The sequence below is a fragment of the Halictus rubicundus genome, chromosome 3 (assembly GCF_050948215.1).
Source record: "Halictus rubicundus isolate RS-2024b chromosome 3, iyHalRubi1_principal, whole genome shotgun sequence".
Lineage (NCBI taxonomy): Eukaryota > Metazoa > Arthropoda > Insecta > Hymenoptera > Halictidae > Halictus > Halictus rubicundus.
In genome coordinates, this window is record NC_135151.1 from 15,280,908 (window position 1) to 15,301,495 (window position 20,588).

Genomic DNA, 20,588 nt, shown 5'->3' on the forward strand with positions numbered 1-20,588 from the left:
TTACGGCCTGCGGCCGGAAATGCTTGCGTGGCGCCGAATTATCGAAATTCGATAGCCGCGATCCTGCGGCCGCGAGATTTGTGCTACGATTGCGAACTGCCGCGATGCGAGCCTGCGCTTGCTTTATCGTCCCGTGAGAATGATACCGGCAAAGATGATCTTCGACTGCGAAGAATGAACCGATTCCGCGCTGACCAGATGCGATCAACTTTTAGAGTTTAATCTCCTCGAAGCCTCGGAGCTGGATAATCAAGATCGACCTGACTTCTGCCGAGATCAACATCGAAACTGAAAATCCCTTTAAACGTTTCAACAGTCATTCGCCGACTACGAACTTTCCTTTGTAAGAATGAACAACTATTTTCTATCAATCAACTATTCACCTCTTAGCTACAGAATTCGTATTCAATTTTGAAATGAAATATATTAGAATGTTAAAGTTTCTGCAGCTGTAAATTTATTTTAACACACCCGTACCGGGTCATTTCTGACACAGTTGCCAGGCGACTTCGCAATACTTTGCAAAATTACGTCACTTTGAAGAAATTCCTACAGCTTCTTATCCAATTTATATACAGGGTGTTCACGGTAACATATGCCGGCTGTTTTATGCAATCAGTGTAATGGTATCTGTAAGTTTCTTTGTCGGCATTACTTTTTTAGATAAGATGGTGACCTTCAATTTTTCAAATGGGATTCTATGTACTTTTTTATATCATATCTATTCTAAAACGAATTGAAGAGGGATATATGCCAAAATGAATTCAATTTTATACGACACATTGACATTCAAGGTCAAACAAGGTCAGAAATGGAAGAAATACTGTATACGCCTCTTAAAACATTTATTGTAACTTATCTGAAGATGAAGAGAACTATTTACACCATTTTATTTATTTATTTTGAGACTAATGTCGTTTTGACACACTTCTAAGTGTGACTTCTAAGTGTAACTTCTTTAGCGTTGCTGTGTAGAAAAGGTTACTTCGTGGCCGGAAAAACGTAATAAATGCCAGTCGATTTATCGAAACATAGACTGAAAGCAATAGTTGATACAAAGCTTCGCAGTCGAGAAATTAGTTATTCGCTTCCGGAACAAGGAATCTCTGCAAAAGGGGAGACGAGTAAAGGTAAGCCGACTCTACTTGCGACAATAACGCTCGGTGAACAAGCGGCAGAGTGATCTTGAGGAAGAGAAATTTTATTTGCGTCGGTACCGAGAGCCACTTCCACCTTGACTCATTTCAGACTAGTCGCCTAGAGTCACCTAACCCAGATCCTCTCGTCCAAATATAGCGAAACAATTTACGTGCGCTAAGACGTTCCTCGCGGAGGAGCGGGGAACGTTGGCTCCGAAAACAGAAGAACCTTTATCGGGCGTGTTCCCCGATCTCCAGTGCTGAAAGCTTCGATCGATCGGAGGAATGAACGACAAAAATAGAACGGGGAATACCGGGACGCGTTTTGCGGCACGCAGCTGCTGCTTAGCCGTCGTTCACGCGACGATTAAAGTCTCGTTAACGGGCGACAGTAGATGAAGTCAATGATAATCCAAACAGCTTACACACGCATACGGCGCGCACGTCATTAGCTCGATCGCCTAAGCCGATCGTTTTCATTACAGAGTCACCGTGCAATTTCCGTCCTAACGGGCCACGGAAGCGTGTCAAGTGCAACTCGATTGGTCGACGGTCGCAAAGACGACGCGATGACGAAGAGGAAAGAAGCGAGCGGCGAGGAGAAGGGTCGGGGGCCTCGGGTGGGCCGCCAGAAAAGCCTTCTCTGCCGGGATACAAAGAGACATTTTATTTGCCTCGACGCGGAAGGATGCAATCTCTCTTTCTCGTCATGGCGTCCGCGTCCTGTCGTCGCTGCCTCCACCAAAAGTTTCTCCTTTCTCTGTAGACCGCAACTGCACTCCTCTTCGAGACCGACTCGCAGAATCCATCCCATCTTTTCGTTCTTCCGTTTACACCGATCAGATTCCCGCCCTCCTTTCTGGGGACACACGGTCCCGAGGTACATACATCCCCGAACGCGATTTCTTTGCTTACTCTCCTAATCACGTCGCCGCGGTTCTCAAACGGGATCCGACCGGGAAGCATCTGCAAACTGGCATCTATCCACCACCTGACCCTTCGGCTACTGTTTGATCCTATTAGCGTAGACACGGAATCCTTCTCTTCGCGTTACCGTATCGATATACGATCCTTAGAGCAACGTCTGCAAACGAGGTCTCACGTTTCGCTCCAGTACACGCGGACGGACCTCTACATTGCAAATGAGAACCCGTGTGATCGATCTTACGGCTCAATTTTGATTATAACGTGTCGCTTCACGGTCAGATTAACGTTGTTTACCGTCTATTTGTATTTGTTACTTCAGTGAATCTACCGAACCTGAAAAGTGACTGACGTGTGATGCCTTATAAAACACTGAATTTATTTAGATTCTGTACGGTTTTAGTTTGCAACAGGTACAGTGATTTCTCTATATATGTCGCCGAGGAGTGGGTGATAAACGTCGCGGAATTATCCCCACTACCGTGTACCCCGTGAGGGACTACGAAGCTCGAGAGACTCGGGTATGCCTCCTGCACGATACACGACGCTGGCAAGACCCGCGTTGTTGACATATATCGAGAATTCACTGTACTTCGGTAGTAGAGTTGATTCGATTATTTTCTATAATAACGTCCTTTTGTAATTTCGATAATTGTAACATTTAGAGCCGGCCGTTGTATCGTAGTAGGTTTAGTGTTTGCTTTCACGTCTGGTAAACTTGTGTCCTTTTCGTGACATACAGGGTGGCCGAGAAATCGTAGTACCGCAATGTATTATTACTAGACTGCAGATTTTATGCATTTATCACAAGAATTAGTAGGCGTGATTTTAAGCAGCAAAAACATTAGAAAAATTTCAACATGTCATTTTCAATCTGCTGAACATAATAAGAAAAAGAAATATCTATTTCACTTCAGTTCGCTGCGATTCAGGTAAAAAAATTTTGTTTCGCATAAAGATCCGCAGTGTAACAAACAAATTGAATGCAAAAATTCTTTCATAAGCACAGCACAGCAACCTCGAGCGGTGCTCCACGGTTGTCCTCCGAGAACGGAGGATTAAATGTCGCCGTGCTCATGTAAAAAAGAATTTGCATGAACGTTCAGGAATCGCGGGGCAACCAGAATCTAGAGTTGCATTCATTCTCTCTCTCTCTCTCTCTCTCTCTCTCTCTCTCTCTGTCTCTCTTTCTTTCTCTTCAACGCATTTAATCCTCCCACCCGCTCGTTAAACGGTCCACGAAATCGCCCGACGACTTTGACGCATTGGCGAGAGGGGCGCGAACGTCACGAACGATCGTCGAACCGTTTCCGCGGAAGAGAGACGGCGAAGATAGATCCGGAACACTCGCGGATATCCATCCTTCCCGGAATCTTGTCGCGAATGCGCGAAGCAAAGCGGCGGACACGGGGCCGGAATTATCATACCGGCGCACGGCGCGGCGGTTTACTGCATCAGAATCCGGTATTCGCCGTCCCGCGCCATGAATAAGCGCGGAGTCGTTTAACAGCGAGAGCCGGTTCCTCCGGTTTTTCTTCAACTCTCGCGGCGAAATCATTTCATTCATATGCATGACGGAATATGCAAGGAGCGCGGCGACGAGAGTAATAGAGACAGACGGCTGAAAACAAAGGACGAAGGGAGGGGGCGACCGGGCAAGGGGAAAGAAGCGCCGCGAAATCTCGGCAACCCCTAACGAGCCACGATTATTCCCCGGATAACGACCACCTTTGCATGCCGAACCGGCCTCCGGTATTGTTTGTATCAATCTCCACTGTCACCTATCTTAACTCCCCCTCCCGCCCCTCCCTCCCCACTCCCCCCGCTGCGACAATCGCTTTCCCTCGGGTGATCCTGCAATTTTTTTGACTGTAGATCGAACCTGAACGCGGAACGCGCATTGGTTGGGGGTGAAGAATTGCAAATGACGAGATACAGCCGGCTGAAAGAATATTCCGATACTCTTAAAAGGGCTTTTAGATTTTTTTTTTTTTGAGAAGTTACAGCGATTAATTTTACTACACGAGGTGCAAAATTAAATTTTTTGGAAAAATTACAGGGAAATGCTAAAAGTTGTTTTTCACAAATCTTTTGTGTGGGTCCATATTGAAAATTCAAAAAATAGCTTTTGTAGACCACAAGTCGTGAAAAGCTGTAATTTTCATCACTTTTAACCGCTTACAGCTCGATTGAACGTCGATGGATGTCGATGAAATTTTCAGCATGTGTGCAAGTAACATACATCTAAAAGAAGCATATTTTAAATTTTCATTACGGGCTCGAATAAAACAGTTTCGAAAAGTGCCTCTTTTATTTTTCCATGTAATTCTTGCCAATTGCAATTTTCTCGAAATCTTTTCCGCGCGACTTGTAATAAATCAATAATTCAAAGCTGTTCGGTCGAATTTTAGAAAAGTTATTTTGATCCAAAGGGTGTTCGAATACTTTCGTCAGCTAAGAACCGATGCGAAGAGAAGATAGCTGTCGAGGGTCGGATGATCTCGTTTGTTCCTTTGGTTCACCGCTGACAAAAAAGATGGTGACGTGACGAGGTAACACGCTTGTAGAGCAGCATTTCTGTTCAGCATTAGTAGGTTAGAGGTCTCGAAAGCGAGAGCCACCGATCGACATTGTTGGGGCATCAACCGATACCGCCTCTGCGCCCTCCTTAGTAAACTGTTCGAAGGTTTTCTTACCTTTTAAACAAATATCGCCGATGACACAGACGATATCGACCGTCGATGTCACGACAAGGTCGATAGACGGCCACAGCTTTCGAGACTTCGAGGTCGAGAGAAAGTTGAAACTGTTTATCAATAATGTAGTAAGCCGTGCACACTTTCCGTGTCTTCTGAATACAAATTATTATTGTTTAAAATTGATCGACGGAAACTTGGCAGACAATAGATCAATTTTTCACGAAATAGCCACGTATGAAATTGCATGGTTAGTTAAATGTCGTTAATGCGGAGAGCATTAAAAATTATGAAACCATCGAAGATAACATTTCGAATGAAAATGATTAATCCAGGATTTGTTTTCGTGATAATAAAATTCGAAAATTCGTCAGGTTTCCGTGCATTCGCAGGTACAAGAAGTAGAAGTGGAAAACCATTAACAGACACGTCGGCCAATCCCCATTGAATGGCGCGCGCTCTCAATGCATTTGCAAATTCCATTTTCCCGAAAATGAAATTCCATTCGGAATTTTTCAGCGCTTTCTAGGGGGACACCCATACTTCATACAAAAATACATAAGAATTCGGCGTGGCCAGGTATTCATTTAAAAATTGATTGTTCCAATGTGAAATTGTCAATTCATGCAAAATCAATTTTCACTGCAATCTATTAACCATCTGGTGCACGGGTTGGGTCTGCGAGACCCATGACTAAAATAGTTGTTTATTTAACTTCTTGAAACTGCTTAACACTTTGACTGCCCAACTAGAAATCTCAAAAATTCCATAAAATCAAAGTAAGTTATATAAAAAAAATTAAATGTATGATATTGAGTAGTCCTCCAACTTTGAATGAATATATTTACAATGAATATATTAACGCAAAAATTCATTTTAAAACTTGGACAAATAATTCCGACACCCACATATGGGTGACGTGGCAGTCAACGTGTTAATAGCTTGAATAAATTCCTTTGTTTGTAGTAATGTTTTGCGATTAAAAGAAAGAACAATATTCGTTAATGAAAATGCAGTGGAGGGTTGAGTAAACAAAATATTATTAGGATCTACAAAGTGTGAAAACAAGCTAAGAAAACAATTCTTCTATTCTTGTAACATTGAATAAATTGTTCTGATTTCCTGTGACCTTCATCAGTAGACGGCGAATTTTATATATTCATGGCAAAACTGAAAATTCAAAACACCAGGGAGATTAAAAGCATTTCAGTTTATCGAAATACAGTTTTCAGCTCACTGAACTCATCAAAGAAGGAACACAATTTTTATTTGGTTCCAGCTTCTTGCAGTCGATATTGAACACCTTTGTTTTGCCTAATGGCCCGCAGTCTATGAGCATTTGTATGGCACTCAACCTGTTAAAACATCGTTAATGTTGTTACGAGTTGAAAGGAATTGGCCCTTTCACGGTACCTCTTTTCTACACGAATCGCACGCCGAGCGCTTGGGCAGGCAATGAACGGAAGGGACCTTGAAAATAAGCAAAAGTCATTCGTTGTATTTTTTTTTTTTTTTTGTCGGGGACCGGGTCGATGGGAAAAATAGATCGTTTCAGCCGAGAGCCGAGGAACCCCTCGATAACTTCATTACGGTGACGTTTTCGACCGTCAAATTCGATATTCCGCCGATGCCTCGCTCCTTTATCACACTCTCAATCACGAGGGCGATTCTCGGGCGGGCGTGATTTACGAGCACCGCGCATCGATACCGTCGTTTCGGTTGATTTAATGGAATTCTCATCGTCGCGGCGTGCAGCTCGGAAAAAAAGCGCAACGAGAGACCGGAGACCGGCAGAGAGAGAGAGAGAGAGAGAGAGAGAGAGAGAGAGAGAGAGAGAGCACATGGGTAAAACGGCGTACAGAGAGCCGTCGGAGGGCAGTGGATGGAAAAGAGAAGGAAAGAGAGAGGGAAAGAGCGAGGGATGGTGTGAGAGGTCGAATTTCAAACCGCGAGGATACATGGTACGCGACCGACGATGCTCCTTGTCCGAGGCCCGTTTTTCTCCCATTGTCGTACATCGTTGCTGCCACTGTTGGGAGTCGTAAACGTAGAAACAAAGTGCATCGAATCGGGTCGCGCGTACGCGGGGCCGTAAAAAGCGATAAATACGGAAGAGAACAGGCGTGCCACTTTCAGCCGAGTTCCACCCACGGTTATACGTGACGGTGCTTCGGTGACACTCGCAAAGTCCAAGAATTTTTTACCCCCGCGTTGTCCTTTTACCGGTTCCGTTCGAACTTGGCATTTAAAAGCGCTCCGTGGACCTGTTCTCGGAATTAGAGATCACGGTTTTCAACTATGTCGTGCATTCTCGATATTTGTCAACAACGCGGGTCTTGCCGTGTTATGTTTACACTCCTCGGCGTCCGAGGCCCCTCGAGCTTCGCGGCCCCTCATCGGGTATACCCCGCGGTAGTGGGGATAATTCCGCGACGTTTGTCACACAGGCCTTGGCGACATATACAGGGTGATCCACGCAATTGTTTTAAGTCATTACTCCGTTATTATTGCATTTACGAAAAAATGATAAAGGAGAAAGATAAATGGTTCGAAGAGCACTACATCTGTAGGCCTTTAAATTTTGTTTAGATGCAGCAGTGCATGTGCAATTAACAATTGCATCATTTCTTTAAATAGAAATGCATATTTTTGTTTGCACATATCGATTCTTCCGTTCATTCTACGTAATAAATGATTAGGGTACCATGGCAAAAAAATTATTAGATCTCGAGATATTTTCAAAAAATGTCTTTATCAAAGGAGATACTGAAACACTTCATGACTATGTTGTAAACGTAAACGCCCTTTCGACATTGTTATCATAACAGAAACCGATTTGTACGAGTAAGCATTTCATCATTCAGTAGCAATTCACGTATCGTAACTCGAGTACGAAAACTAAGATTTTGAAAAAGTGTAGCTGTATTTCACTAAATACAAGAAAATGTATTTTACTAACACGTAAAACGTGTCGTAACGTTTCTTACGTTATCAGAAATGTTTAGAATGTAATGGAGAAGCGTTTGAGCATCTTCTTCAATAAAGACATTTTTTGAAAATATCTCGAGATCTAATAATTTTTTTGCCATGGTACCCTAATCATTTTTTACGTAGAATGAACGGAAGAATCGATCTGTGCAAAGAAAATATGCATTTCTATTTAAAGAAATGATGCAATTGTTAATTGCACATGCACTGCTGCATCTAAACAAAATTTAAAGGCCTACAGATGTAGTGCTCTTCGAACCATTTATCTTTCTCCTTTATCATTTTTTCGTCAATGCAATAATAACGGAGTTATGACTTAAAACAATTGCGTGGATCACCCTGTATAGAGGAAATTCTCATTGAAATATCTTCTTAAATCTCGTGCGTTCCTCGTGTCAATTTTGACACATTAACCAGTTAGCTGTTGCGACATCTTTGAAAAATGTGTACCTAAGTTGCGTCGCAAAAATTAACCGCTGTTTGAATTACAGCTGTTTTGACGAGCATACTCGTCATGCCACAAAATATTGCCATTTCTTCATTACGAGTATACTCGTCAAACACAGTTAACTGGTTAAGGGGGAGGAATATGGTGATATAAAAAACTGTTCCGATCGTAGTCGTTTTCAAGGTCTTTTGAAGGTCACCGATGATTTTTAAATAGCACCATACACGTTTAACTTCACAGTGTTGTAGCTGATGTCAAGGCGAGTTCAATTATGTGGTACACTATGACCTTCAAATAACCTTGGACTCATTAATAGATATAGTTTGACTATTCCGTTTGCGCACATCTCAAAAAAAGCGTGCGACATTTTTCCACAGACTGCATATCCCTGCGTGGATAAACGATCTTGCATTTTCCCGGCCGTCTGCTGTAATCGAATTTCAGACCCCACTTAAGCCGGTATAGATGTTACAGATTTTCGTTCGGGCAAAACTTAGTAAACTTCAAAGCCCCGTGGTGGACTCGTCGGGACCGCTATTGTCCGCTTTAAGAAGAGAAACGAAATCGGATTTCAACCCTCGTTGCTCGGAGGTTGCTCGTCAACAACTCGAGGGGCGTGCGTCTGTCTCTCCCGGAGCATCGACAAAAGGCGAAAACATTTATTCAATTCCGACGTAGGACCACGTTCGCGTGGCCCTTTGAAGATTAACGAGGCCCTGACGTACGAGACCCCTTCCATATTCAATCGGACTTCCTTTCTTTTCCGCCGCCGCGCTCCTGCTGCGAGACCACGTCCGACCGATTTCGAATCATTTCACTGGAAAACGTAGTTATGTTTGCCGTCGATGAGGGCGCTCGTCGAAGAAATAAAAGCCGGGAGGAACGGGGGGAAATATTAGGTGCTTGAACAAGTTTCTGCGGTTCTCTTGGCAAACAGAAGTCCTTTGTTTGAGTAGAAAACCAGGGAATATTTTATTGTATTTTCTATCGTTAGCCGTAACCTTCTCCCACTTTTCACGTGATAAGTGAAATCCACTTTTTGATTTCTTCATAGCAACTGAAGTACTCCTGCGAACGTCCATGTTACTTTCACCGGAATATATGGCAATTCTGTTGGGCAATGGTGTGCAATGTGTGGTCTGGCACTGCCATGCTGGAAAATGACTTTGTCATGTCTTTATGGTATATTCTGGACGTTTTTCCAGAATCCTAAATCGACTAATTGTACTCAGTTACGACTAGCAGTGATCGGTGAGCATATTTTATAGCATCAACAGTTTCAATGATTTGGAGAATGGAATTTATTGCGTACGCAAAAATAAAATGGAATATGTGTCATGAAGGCTATACAGTGAACTCTCGATATATGTCGACAACCCGGAGCTGTGTTATGTTTACACTCCTCCGCGTCCGTGGCCTCCCAAGCTTCGCGGGTCTACCCCGCGGTAGTGGGGATAATTCCGCGACGTTTATCATCCAGGCCTGGGCGACATATATAGAGAAATGACTGTATTTAACCCTCTCACGTTCCTCGGTCGCTCGAGCTTACCCCCACCGCTACGGGTCACGAGTGACTCCGGCACAGCGTACATTTGTTTGTGTTTTCTTCGCTCCCGTTTCTTCTGTTTGGCGCGAACGGCATTTCTCGCGGTTAATTTTTGAGAGGAACGAATCGGGAGGATCAACAACCGCAACCAAACTGCTGGTTCCCGTTGTCGGTTGCGCGTGGTGTTTGCGTTTTTGCTGGCCGTGGAAGGGTTGCATCGGTCGGGATCGATCAGGAACGAAAATAGCACGGTGTTATCATTGTTTCAGTATTTATGAACGGGAACTTCTTGCTGGCTGGAAGTTAGATTGGACCTTTTCGATGAACATTGGAAAGTATCGGCAGCGCCTGGTTGTGTAAACAACTGAAGTTATCGGGATATTCGGTTCTCTTAGCAAGTGGATGAATAGTTTAGTGGCCGCCACAACTGTGGCCACGAAATCGGACAGCGTGGACAGAACATACGGAAATATCATTTGTTTAGCGTTTGCAAATGATTTTACGTCGAGGAAAATCTTTTGTTGTTATTTCCACATCTTCGAATTCAAATAATATTTTAATATGGTGTAATATTATTGTTTCCTTGGGGAGCCCACACTTTTTGTCAGTTATTAGAAAATTGCATGTTCCAGTTAAAAAGACGTTAAAGCAAATTATTAACTCGCTGACTCATTAACTCGTTAATTTGATAAAGAGATTTAATTTCATACACTGTGCTGTTCTAAATCATAGTACACGATATTCAGAGCGTTCGTGACTCTCTTCTGCTAAATTCTTTTGGTATTTCATAAAGGTGGTACGTACCGTCGCAGTAGGTAAAACATTTCAGCAGCGAAGCTGAGAAACAAGTAAGATTGATCGGCCAAAATACTGCTTTCTTTTGTACGGTGCACAAGAAAGTTGCACTCGTTTCCGCTCGGTGTGGTTTTCCGTGCACCGACCCTCCTTGGACAAAGACCTCATTATCACGCGTTCCTTGTACACCGAGCGACCGAATGACGATGGAGTTACAAAATCAGGCAAAAGAAACACATTACGCGCGAAGAAATGTCAAAGCAGAGAAATCCCCTCTGCCTACCGTGATCACGCTCCGACGGGTTTGATTTAATTCCGCGGGAATCTGCTTGAAGAATCACAGGGGAGACCCGTTCCGTTCTGCGTCGCTTCAAAGTTCTGATTCCTCGTCGGCACCTTCCAAATGATTGTCCTACTAATCGAACCGGGTTATCCGAGGCGGAACGACTGAGAGAGAGAGAGAGAGAGAGAGAGAGAGAGAGAGAGAGAGAGAGGGAGAGAGGGAGAGAGAGAGATCCGTTCAGCGCGCGTTAATCGCTCGGCCGTGATTAGAGGATCTTTCGGGGAAAAAAACCTGCGCGCGAAATCGTCGGATTTACTCGTCAGGATTCCGAAGATAGGGAGATCGAACGGAAATCCGTGTCGCGTGTAAAAATCCGCTCGCGGACTTCGGGCGGAGACACGGGTCCATGAGTCGGCTCCCGGTGAATAGCGTACTCCGCGCGAAGCGAAATCTTACCCTCGCCATATACTCGAGAAATATTCATTTTAATGGTTGATGTAACGCGGATATTGGTTACCGCTGAAACACTACGTGACCGGAATTCCTAGACGTTATCACACGCCACACGGAATACACAATCTAAGAAACGGCCCGAGTCTCGCCGTTCGGAACTAGGACCGCGCGAACACGAACCACTGCCATGAATCCCCTCGACACCCTCACCTTTGAAGTGTGGGAAGCACTGCGCGATTAACCCTTCCGACGCAGCATGTGCTAGTACGGTCTTCAAGCAGAATGTGGGCCATAAGCGTCGATTGTTTTTCTGAGAAGCCGCGACACACTGCCAGCGTATCGTACCACATTCGAATGGAACTCGTGACAGTCACTTCCCTTTTTTTGGTATGCTTGGTAATGATGATAAACGAACATAGTATAAACGTGCATTAAAGGGAAACGATGCAGTAGCCAAATATGTCAATAAAAGCATAATATTAGAAAAATAATAGTGTGCGTAGTAATTTGGAATTTTAATACATGCCACTCTTAAACGGTAATTATGGGAAAAAAGCTCGAACAGGGTTAAACATGTGATACAATTTTTAGTATGCTATACTATGCTTTAGTTTGCTATAGTAGGTATTTGTTACGAAAAATGGATCCTAGCAAATTAATTTCTGTACTTCTACCATTTTGCCACTCATTGCGCAGATGCATTTGCACTCTTCTAGAAAATGTTAACCATTTTAAATGTTCCATTGAAATGTTTGAAAAAGGCGTGCAATTATTATTGCAAGTGGGATTAGTGTTTCCACATGAGAAACTGTGCCAAGTTTGTAGAATAAACTTTTTCCAGTTCGCTTTATCAAACAAAACAGGCGCTCGCGTTTCAGTCAAGTGCGAAATGCTTGTGCAAGAGAAATTTTCAGTAGTATTTTCAACAGATTTTCACATGTAGGCTTCAAAGGAATATCGTTAAGTTTTCTTGTTCCAGACGAAATCGTTACTAACAAAGGGAAGCTATCCGTATTTTCTTTCAATGGAACCGTGTAGACCTTCCTCATTCGCGATTATCGGTTAACCGTACAAATCCATTGACCCGAAATATGAAAATTATTTTTAATCCCTGCGGACCATTACAGAGTTTCCTTTTGATTCAAATCGTCAGAATTCTATAATACTTTCAGCACTTTTTATACCGTTCCGCTGAATAATTTATTCTCCAAACCTCAAGAAATGATATTACTTGTTTCTTCTTAGCGTAAAAACAATATCGATAAAGAGAATCCATTTTCAAACTTGACTGTTTCTAACTTTTCTCTTGCGACTTACAACAGAAAGAGGTCATTTTTATTTCTCATGAAAATCCGCAGTTCAATAACGATATTTTGCAATGAAACTGCAGCTGTTCAGTATAGACTCAAGCTCCCTAATTTGCTTAGAAAAATCTTCCAAACTGTTAAAAATATTGACAATCTCTCATAATTCATTCAAAGTAGTAAACTTTATATGAAAATTTGTATTTATTACAACCTCTATACAGTGATATCTCGATATATGTCGCCAAGGCCTGGATGATAAACGTCGCGGAATTATCCCCACTATCCCGCAGGAGGACGCCGAGGAGTGTAAACATAACACGACTCAGGTATGTCTCCTGGATGATACATGACGCTGGCAAGACTCATGTTGTTGACATATATCGAGAAAAAAGACGAAAAGAAAATAGAATATTATGTCGACAAAAAGAAAATAGAATATTATTTCGGTTTAAAAGAAATTAATGACATAAGTATTCAGTGAATTCTGCACGAAATCATCGTCTCGAGCCTGACTCGATATTATACAGTGCGGGGGGTTGATCCAGACACGATTAACCAACAGATCGCGTGACACAACGTTAAATCTGAAGAAAACGCGAAATGGTGATGTAAAATAAAGTATCAGGGTAACTGAAAGTTAGGTCACCCCCGCAAATGCATAACAAACATTTCCCATGGCGTTGGGCCAGGCGAAATATAGGTAGAAACCGTTCGGTAAAACGGATTAGGGATGAAAGACGTTTGAAGTGAATCGATTGGCCGAAGTTTTCCGTTTCCACGGACTCAGCCGTTCCTAATCGTCCACGAAACCGTCGTTTGTTACTCGCATTCGACCGATAGAACGAATCCCGGAGAAAATATTAAATTTATTTTTAGGAAGCAGTTCGTTTCAGCCGCGGGAAACTTCTTATTCAAATTGAGTCGCGGATCGTGCATTGAATGCAAATGACCGGCGACACAACGCGATAGGGGGTTCGGTTCCTCTCTGTCTCTTTCTTCCTTTGGCAAGCATTAATGTGCTCGCTTGCTCTGTCGCGCACACACACACACGCGCGCGTACCACCAGATAGAAAAGCGAAAAGAACGAGAGAGAAAGACGAATATAGCATGGAGTCAGAGGGAGAGGAGAGAGCAGAAGTTCGGGGCAAGTTACGGGGGTGAAGTTTTAACGAGAACTCCCAGGATTCTGGCGCCTATGGGACGCTCGGAAAAGTTAGCTTTTGACGCGGCGGGTTGCACGTGACGAATTCAAATCAGCCGTAAATACTTAGAACAAACAAAAGCCCGGCGAGAGGGAACAGAGAAACTCGGCTGTAAAGTAAAGCATTAGAGCACCAAGGGACAACGAGCTAGTTACCAAGGGCCGATCCCTTTCCAGCTGCTGTCGCTTTCTCTTCTCTTTTCTCTCACTCTCTCCCTCTCTTTCTCTCTCTCTCTCTTTCTCTCTATCTCTCATTCGCAGCTCGAAGTTCGAAGTTCGCCAGCTAGTACAAACTCGCGCAACTTTTATGGTGAGCCGGTTCGATGAACACAAATTGCGGAAGCTTGCCGAATGGACGAGCGGAACGGCCATTACGCATGGCTTCGATGAAATGGATCGGCTAATTTTTCTTCCGCTCAAACATGGGAACAACGAGCACCGGGACGGTAACCTTTCACACTGTCCGTTCCTCGCGAGATAATTTATTTGTCTCGAAGATCGAGTGGACCAAGGAGGTACTGCCATATTGAAGCTTCGATCGATCGATTTCTTTTATAATTGATTTCAGAAGCCCTATCCGTAGGAAATATTTGAAAAGGTTAAACTTCACCTTGGCAACCCAGAAATTTTTAACTTTTCACTACACAATCCTGTACATTTCGACGAGAAAATGCGAAAAAACGAAGTTTTAAAGCGAGGAATTCACTGGTTCATAAGCTATGCGTGTTGTAAAACATAGGATACAGGACAATTATTTCCAACTTTAAAGCTGCTCGTCTGGAAACTAGTTTTTAACATTACTCACACAGGCTATGCGATCCCCAGCATAATTACTCTTATTGTTTAACAACTCTTGAAGGAATGTTCGATTAAATAGATACATTTTGGTTTCTTATATTTTCCAGGATATTGAAGGTGACCCGGTGACCGTCCACAAATTTTGCTTTCGAATTAGAGTTAATATCCGTGGAGAATCCAATCGCCATATTTACGAAATATTAATTATTCAAGGTGAACGACGCTCTTGCGAGCGTACCTGGATCCCTGCTGAGAATGTGTTGTCCGCCGGTTCCTCGAAAAGGCGTACGATTAGAGGGAGTTCTAGTTTCGTCGCGGTGGCACAAAGCAGGGAACACAGCCGATGCTCGCAACTTGCAACAAATTCCCTGCGGTCCTCGGTCTCCGTTGCACTCCGGTGGCCGGCTGAAAGCAATGTAAGTGCACCGGAAAAAGTTTGCTTCATTTTTAACAGCGAACGACGAACAGAAGAAACGCATCCCGAACTTCAACGTCTCCGCCACCGGAGGACCGAGAGCCGACCGACGAGAAAACCTCGTATCCTTGTGGGAAGTTGCGCGGTTGCTTTAAGGCGGGCCCGAGATGATCTTTGTCGTTTTGAACATTTCTCATCGAGTAGTTATAATGGAAATCGATCGGCCAAGTCCGTTGCATACGGTTACGATTGACACGCTTGCGGCCGTGTTGCCTCGGACGAGAAAGAACTTCGGAGTTTCGCCTCCGATTGAAAACTAAACGAACGAAAGATGTCGAAGTTTCGCGAAGGAGAAATGCACCGGACACCTTTGCAACTCGGTGCAATTACTTTTTATATACAATTTTTTCTCGATATGTGTCGCAAATACCTGGCTGATAAAAGTCGCAGAACTGTCCCCACTACCGCGGGACATACCCCGCCAGGGGCGACGAAGCTCGAGAGTAAACATAATACGAGTCGGATACGACCTTCAGCTTGGATCAGAGAATAGTCCTGGACGATACATGTCGCTGGCAAGACCCGTGTTGTTGACATATATCGAGGAAACACTGTAATGTTTTTCTATATGATTCTATCCAAGTTCGACAAGTTTTTCAACGACGTCTTGAAGAAAGTTTCCGCAAATATCCTTTCAACAAATCGGTACGGTAGTAAAAATAAATAATTTACTTCCGGAAGATCTCTCCTGAAAATGAAAGACCAAGGCAAAATGCTAATAAAACGATTTAACGAATTGACATTACAGTGACATTGACATACAGTGTCTACTTTATTGTTTTGTTGCTTACGCTATAGGAAAACGCTATGCGAAGAGTGGTTAAAGAAACAAAGTGACGGACAATGTGCTCACCCATTGAACAATGTTTATATAATAAACACAAAAGCGTCGCAGCGTCTGTCGTATTTCGCTTCAAATATTCATGTAGATTTTGTCTTTGTACAGTTACCAGGAGTGATCAAACATTTCGGAGTGGCAGTCCATGTTTTATATGTAGCAATAAACTGTTTATGAGAGGAGCGTTTCCAGTGGGCAAAAATTTAATAACAGCGCATTGTTTAAACAGCATATCCAAAATTTCTGACAGTTTGACTGACATCGAGGTAGAATCGGGGTGCGCGTGCGAATTTCGAAGTGTGCATAGTGGAGAGAAGTTATCACAGGTATAGAATTTTTCATCAATTTCTCGCGGCTCAACGCAACACCTGCCATAACACCGGAAATACAATTTTCTAAACATTCTATTTTTCGCGTTCAAGATCTTAAACTGCAAAATAAAAATTTTCTTGTCAAATTTGTAAACCCAAAAAATTATCTTGTAATCTGGTGAACTGATTCTTCCAGTTTTTCAAAAATAAAAAACTAATTTGGTGCAACTTTTAGAAAGTTGTTCCGGTTTACATGGTACTCGGTGATGGATTATGTGTCGCGTAGTAACGCAAAGTTGCACGATTATGCGTGTGGATCTAGATTGAAGCGAATAGGCGCACAGTTGTCGAACGTCAATGACTCGATCGGGAAACTTGAAACGTCGACGCTTGACCATCGTGCGACCGACGTAAACTACTTCGGCATTAGGCAGGGCGAAATTTAGCCCCTCGCGGATCGCAAGTTTATCCAATATCGCCGAAGCGGCCAGGGATCGAAGTTGCTAACAGCTCAGCTGCCATACGCTTCAGGGAGACTCGAAAATTACCTTCGTTAGTTGTGCGAGCACTCTTCGGGGCCCTATTTAAAATAATAAGACGGGGAACATTCTTCGCGTGCTCCTGCCAATCGCCTGCATAATCAGGCCTCAATACGTCATACATAATCCCGCGAGTCACATCATTTTTCCTCCTAACGCACAGCTCTACAAAACTCTTAGCTCCTAATTTATCACGTAACACTTTTATTTCGAAAGAAAGGACCCACAATTTCCTTTCCAAAGGAACAGGTTCCTAAATCAATTCTAAGAAACAGAAGTTAAATAAAAATCTATTTCTTCTTCTAGTAATTTTAATAATTTTTAAATATTTTTAAATTCTTCTAATGTCTTCGCAGTTTCACATTTCATGCAGCCATTTTTATTACGAACGCGAAATATCCGCAGTCTACTTATTAAAATTATTGTCTCGTACATTGTATAGTGCCAGACTAAATGACGGGTCTGTTGACGCATTTCAATATTTCGTAGAACTTCACTTACACGGTACATTAAAAATATCCGTTAAAAACACATGTAACAATTTCATAAACGACGGGAAACGTCACACCGCGTAAAAATGGTCATTAAATCCAAATAAAAATCCAACAAATTTTCATATCCTTGGCAAGTAAATTTAAAATATGATAAAAATTCGAGCTTGCGCTAAAATGTACCAGCACATAATAGCAGCTTCAGTGTAATATATTTCCGAGAGCGGTTTCACGTCGGTCGATGGACCCGATGAGCTCAGCCGGAACCATAAAATATGTAGAACATTTTTGCCGCTCAATAATTAATTTAGATTTAATTATGGCGCCATCAATGTGTAACGAATACACCGCCGCCGTTTCGCGTTCGTTGAAAGAGTTATGGATCGTCAAGTTTGAAACGCAAATACATCTAACCTCTTTAGCCAGTTGGAGCCGTGCCAACTGGGGCGGGATTAATTTTTAATTCAGCCGCGATGTCGGCCCGACAACCCCGTCGAGAAATCACAAGGTACGTCCATATTGGCCGTCATTATTTTTACGTGATTATTTTATCGCACCAATTCGACCAATTATCCGTAATTTCCATTTGAATCGCTCCGGTCGTCTCATGGGGCAAGTGACGTTACGTGACAGTCCCGGTCCCGAGGAATCGCGGACCTTTCGTTGTAATTATGCTACTCGACAAGCGGGAATCATTGTTTACGTCCAGTTGTTATGCTCTCGTAAAAGTAGCACCACCAGAAACTTTCAAGTGATACTTAATCCAGTTTCGCTTTACACTTTAATTTAACAGATCGTGGTCCGTTCGTACCTTCATGGTATAAACAAATATGCATAATTGTACCGCAATTAGAGTGAAAATAAATATTTTACGGTATCTGGAAAAGGATAATAGGCGAATGTACAGACGAGAAAGAGGTGAAAGGTAAACAAGTATGCATTATATTTAATCACTGCTGGCTGTACACTTTATTCGAATTATTATATTTTTCTGCAATGTCTGCTTTCTTTATCTCTTTCTACCAATTAACATACTTATGTTTTACAACTTATTCCACGAAATAGATTAGATATATTTTTGTTAGAATATTGAAGAGGTACGCATTACTTGTAATGCATTGTTTGTATGAAAGTATTAAGCTATTTATTTATTATCTTGCAGTTGATGTTAACCCTTCGCACTCGAAGCTATTTTAACTCAAAAACCAGACATTTCTTCCGACCTAGAATATCTCCCTTCTATATATTTTTTTCATGTTATACCTACGAAAACGGTGCAATTCACTCGTACAATACTGAAGTGTCTAGTAACTTACTAGATACAAACAAATATAATAATGTAAAAAATATTTTTAATAACGATACAGCAATTTTTAGTGGTGCCTCACAGTCACCATTCGAGTGCTAAGGGCTAATATCTTCTTCCGCTTAATGCAGGAACTTGCTAAAGTTTCCGGTGATAAACAACTTTTTCTTTTACACAAGTTTGGTATTGAGGTACTAAGCGAAGGATCTATGGATGCAGCAAATTGTTTCTGGAATCATTTTGTACTTCTGAAGTGTCTAGTAACTTATTAGATACAAACAAATATAATAATGTAAAAAATATTTTTAATAACGATACAGCAATTTTTAGTGGTGCCTCACAGTCATTCGAGTGCTAATGGTTAATATGTTCATCAGCTTAATGCAGGAACCTGCTAAAGTTTCTGGTGATAAACAACTTTTTCTTTTACACAAGTGTGGTATTGAGGTACTAAGCGAAGGATCTATGGATGCAGCAAATTGTTTCTGGAATCATTTTGTACTTCTGAAGTGTCTAGTAACTTATTAGATACAAACAAATATAATAATGTAAAAAATATTTTTAATAACGATACAGCAATTTTTAGTGGTGCCTCACAGTCATTCGAGTGCTAATGGTTAATATGTTCATCAGCTTAATGCAGGAACCTGCTAAAGTTTCCGGTGACAAACAACTTTTTCTTTTACACAAGTTTGGTATTGAGGTACTAAGCGAAGAATCTATGGATGCAGCAAATTGTTTCTGGAATCATTTTGTACTTCTGAAGTGTCTAGTAACTTATTAGATACAAACAAATATAATAATGTAAAAAATATTTTTAATAATGATACAGCATTCTTAGTGGTGCCTTACAGTCACCATTCGAGTGCTAATGGTTAATATGTTCATCAGCTTAATGCAGGAACCTGCTAAAGTTTCCGGTGACAAACAACTTTTTCTTTTACACAAGTTTGGTATTGAGGTACTAAGCGAAGGATCTATGGATGCAGAAAATTGTTTCTGGAATCATTTTGCATTTAAAAATAAGGGAATTTAACAACGTTCGACTCCAGCAACAAGGTGGCAAGCAATATCACCTGTACACGATACTGGCATTTATTGAACTGACAATCGAAGTTGTCACGTGCATCGAGACATAACTTGGTCCGGGCACCATAAAATCGAAGGGGGGTCGAAGATTACATACCTTGGACGAGGAGCTTGATGGTCTGCGCCGGTTTCCGGTTGTTCACGAAGCAGCCGTAATCTCCAGTATCCTCCTTGCTGACCGGATGAAAGCTCAGCGCATAATTGCTGGCCGAGGAGACTCTGCTCCGTTGGTCCCACATGGTGGTGGCGCTGTTGCTCCACTCGAGTACGCGTTTGCCGTTCGCCTGCCATTCGAGCATCGATATCATCGAGCCCTTCGTCACCCCGGGACAAGACAACGTGACGTTCTTGCCGGCGTCGACCACCATCTCGATCACGGTGGGATCTGGAAACAAAAGTCGGAGTGAGAAACGCGCACCGCGTGCTGCCCGTTTCCATTCGTCACGTGGCGACCGTTATCGCGGAGATAAAAAAGAAGAGAGAGAGAGAAAAAAAAAAAAAGAACCGGAGAGCGAGCTCTCGTCCGTGGACACGGAGAATCCGCACGATCTGCCTGCGTCAGGACCATTCCGCTCCGGGGGCCAGATAAAACGAGCTCCACGGTTTTCCGGTTGGTTCAACGATCCTCTTACGATCGCCACGTTACACCGTGTCCTGTCTCGGGTTCGCGGGATTCGCGGAATCGGCAGGTTTATTGATTAACGGTGGGGGGAGCAGGGGGGAGAGAGTTAGTATCCGCGATTCTCGCGCCGAGCGGATCGCCGGAAATACGATATGGCAGTTTTCGCGATCTCCTCGTCGGCGTCCGCCGGACATTTTCCAGTTGCCGTGACACGATTCAACGGACATTTTGTTAGAGTCGCCCGCGCAACCAGGGAGACTCGGGGTGATTAGATGCAATGGGACGGATCAAACGACGATGACGGCAGTTTCTTGGGTTGCACCGGCTCAAGTGCGCTTC

The 20,588-nt window shown here is 42.8% G+C and overlaps 1 protein-coding gene across 1 annotated transcript in view; it reads right to left on the bottom strand.

Annotated features, from left to right (window-relative positions):
* LOC143352752 (putative receptor-type tyrosine-protein phosphatase mosPTP-1) overlaps positions 1–19,995 on the bottom strand; it is a 432,250-nt gene extending 412,255 nt beyond the window's left edge. The window contains exon 1 of the mRNA XM_076785534.1: positions 19,725–19,995. Within this exon, the coding sequence (XP_076641649.1) occupies positions 19,725–19,995 (271 nt within the window). The remainder of the gene's footprint in view (positions 1–19,724) is intronic.
* Between the last annotated feature and the right edge of the window lie 593 nt (positions 19,996–20,588).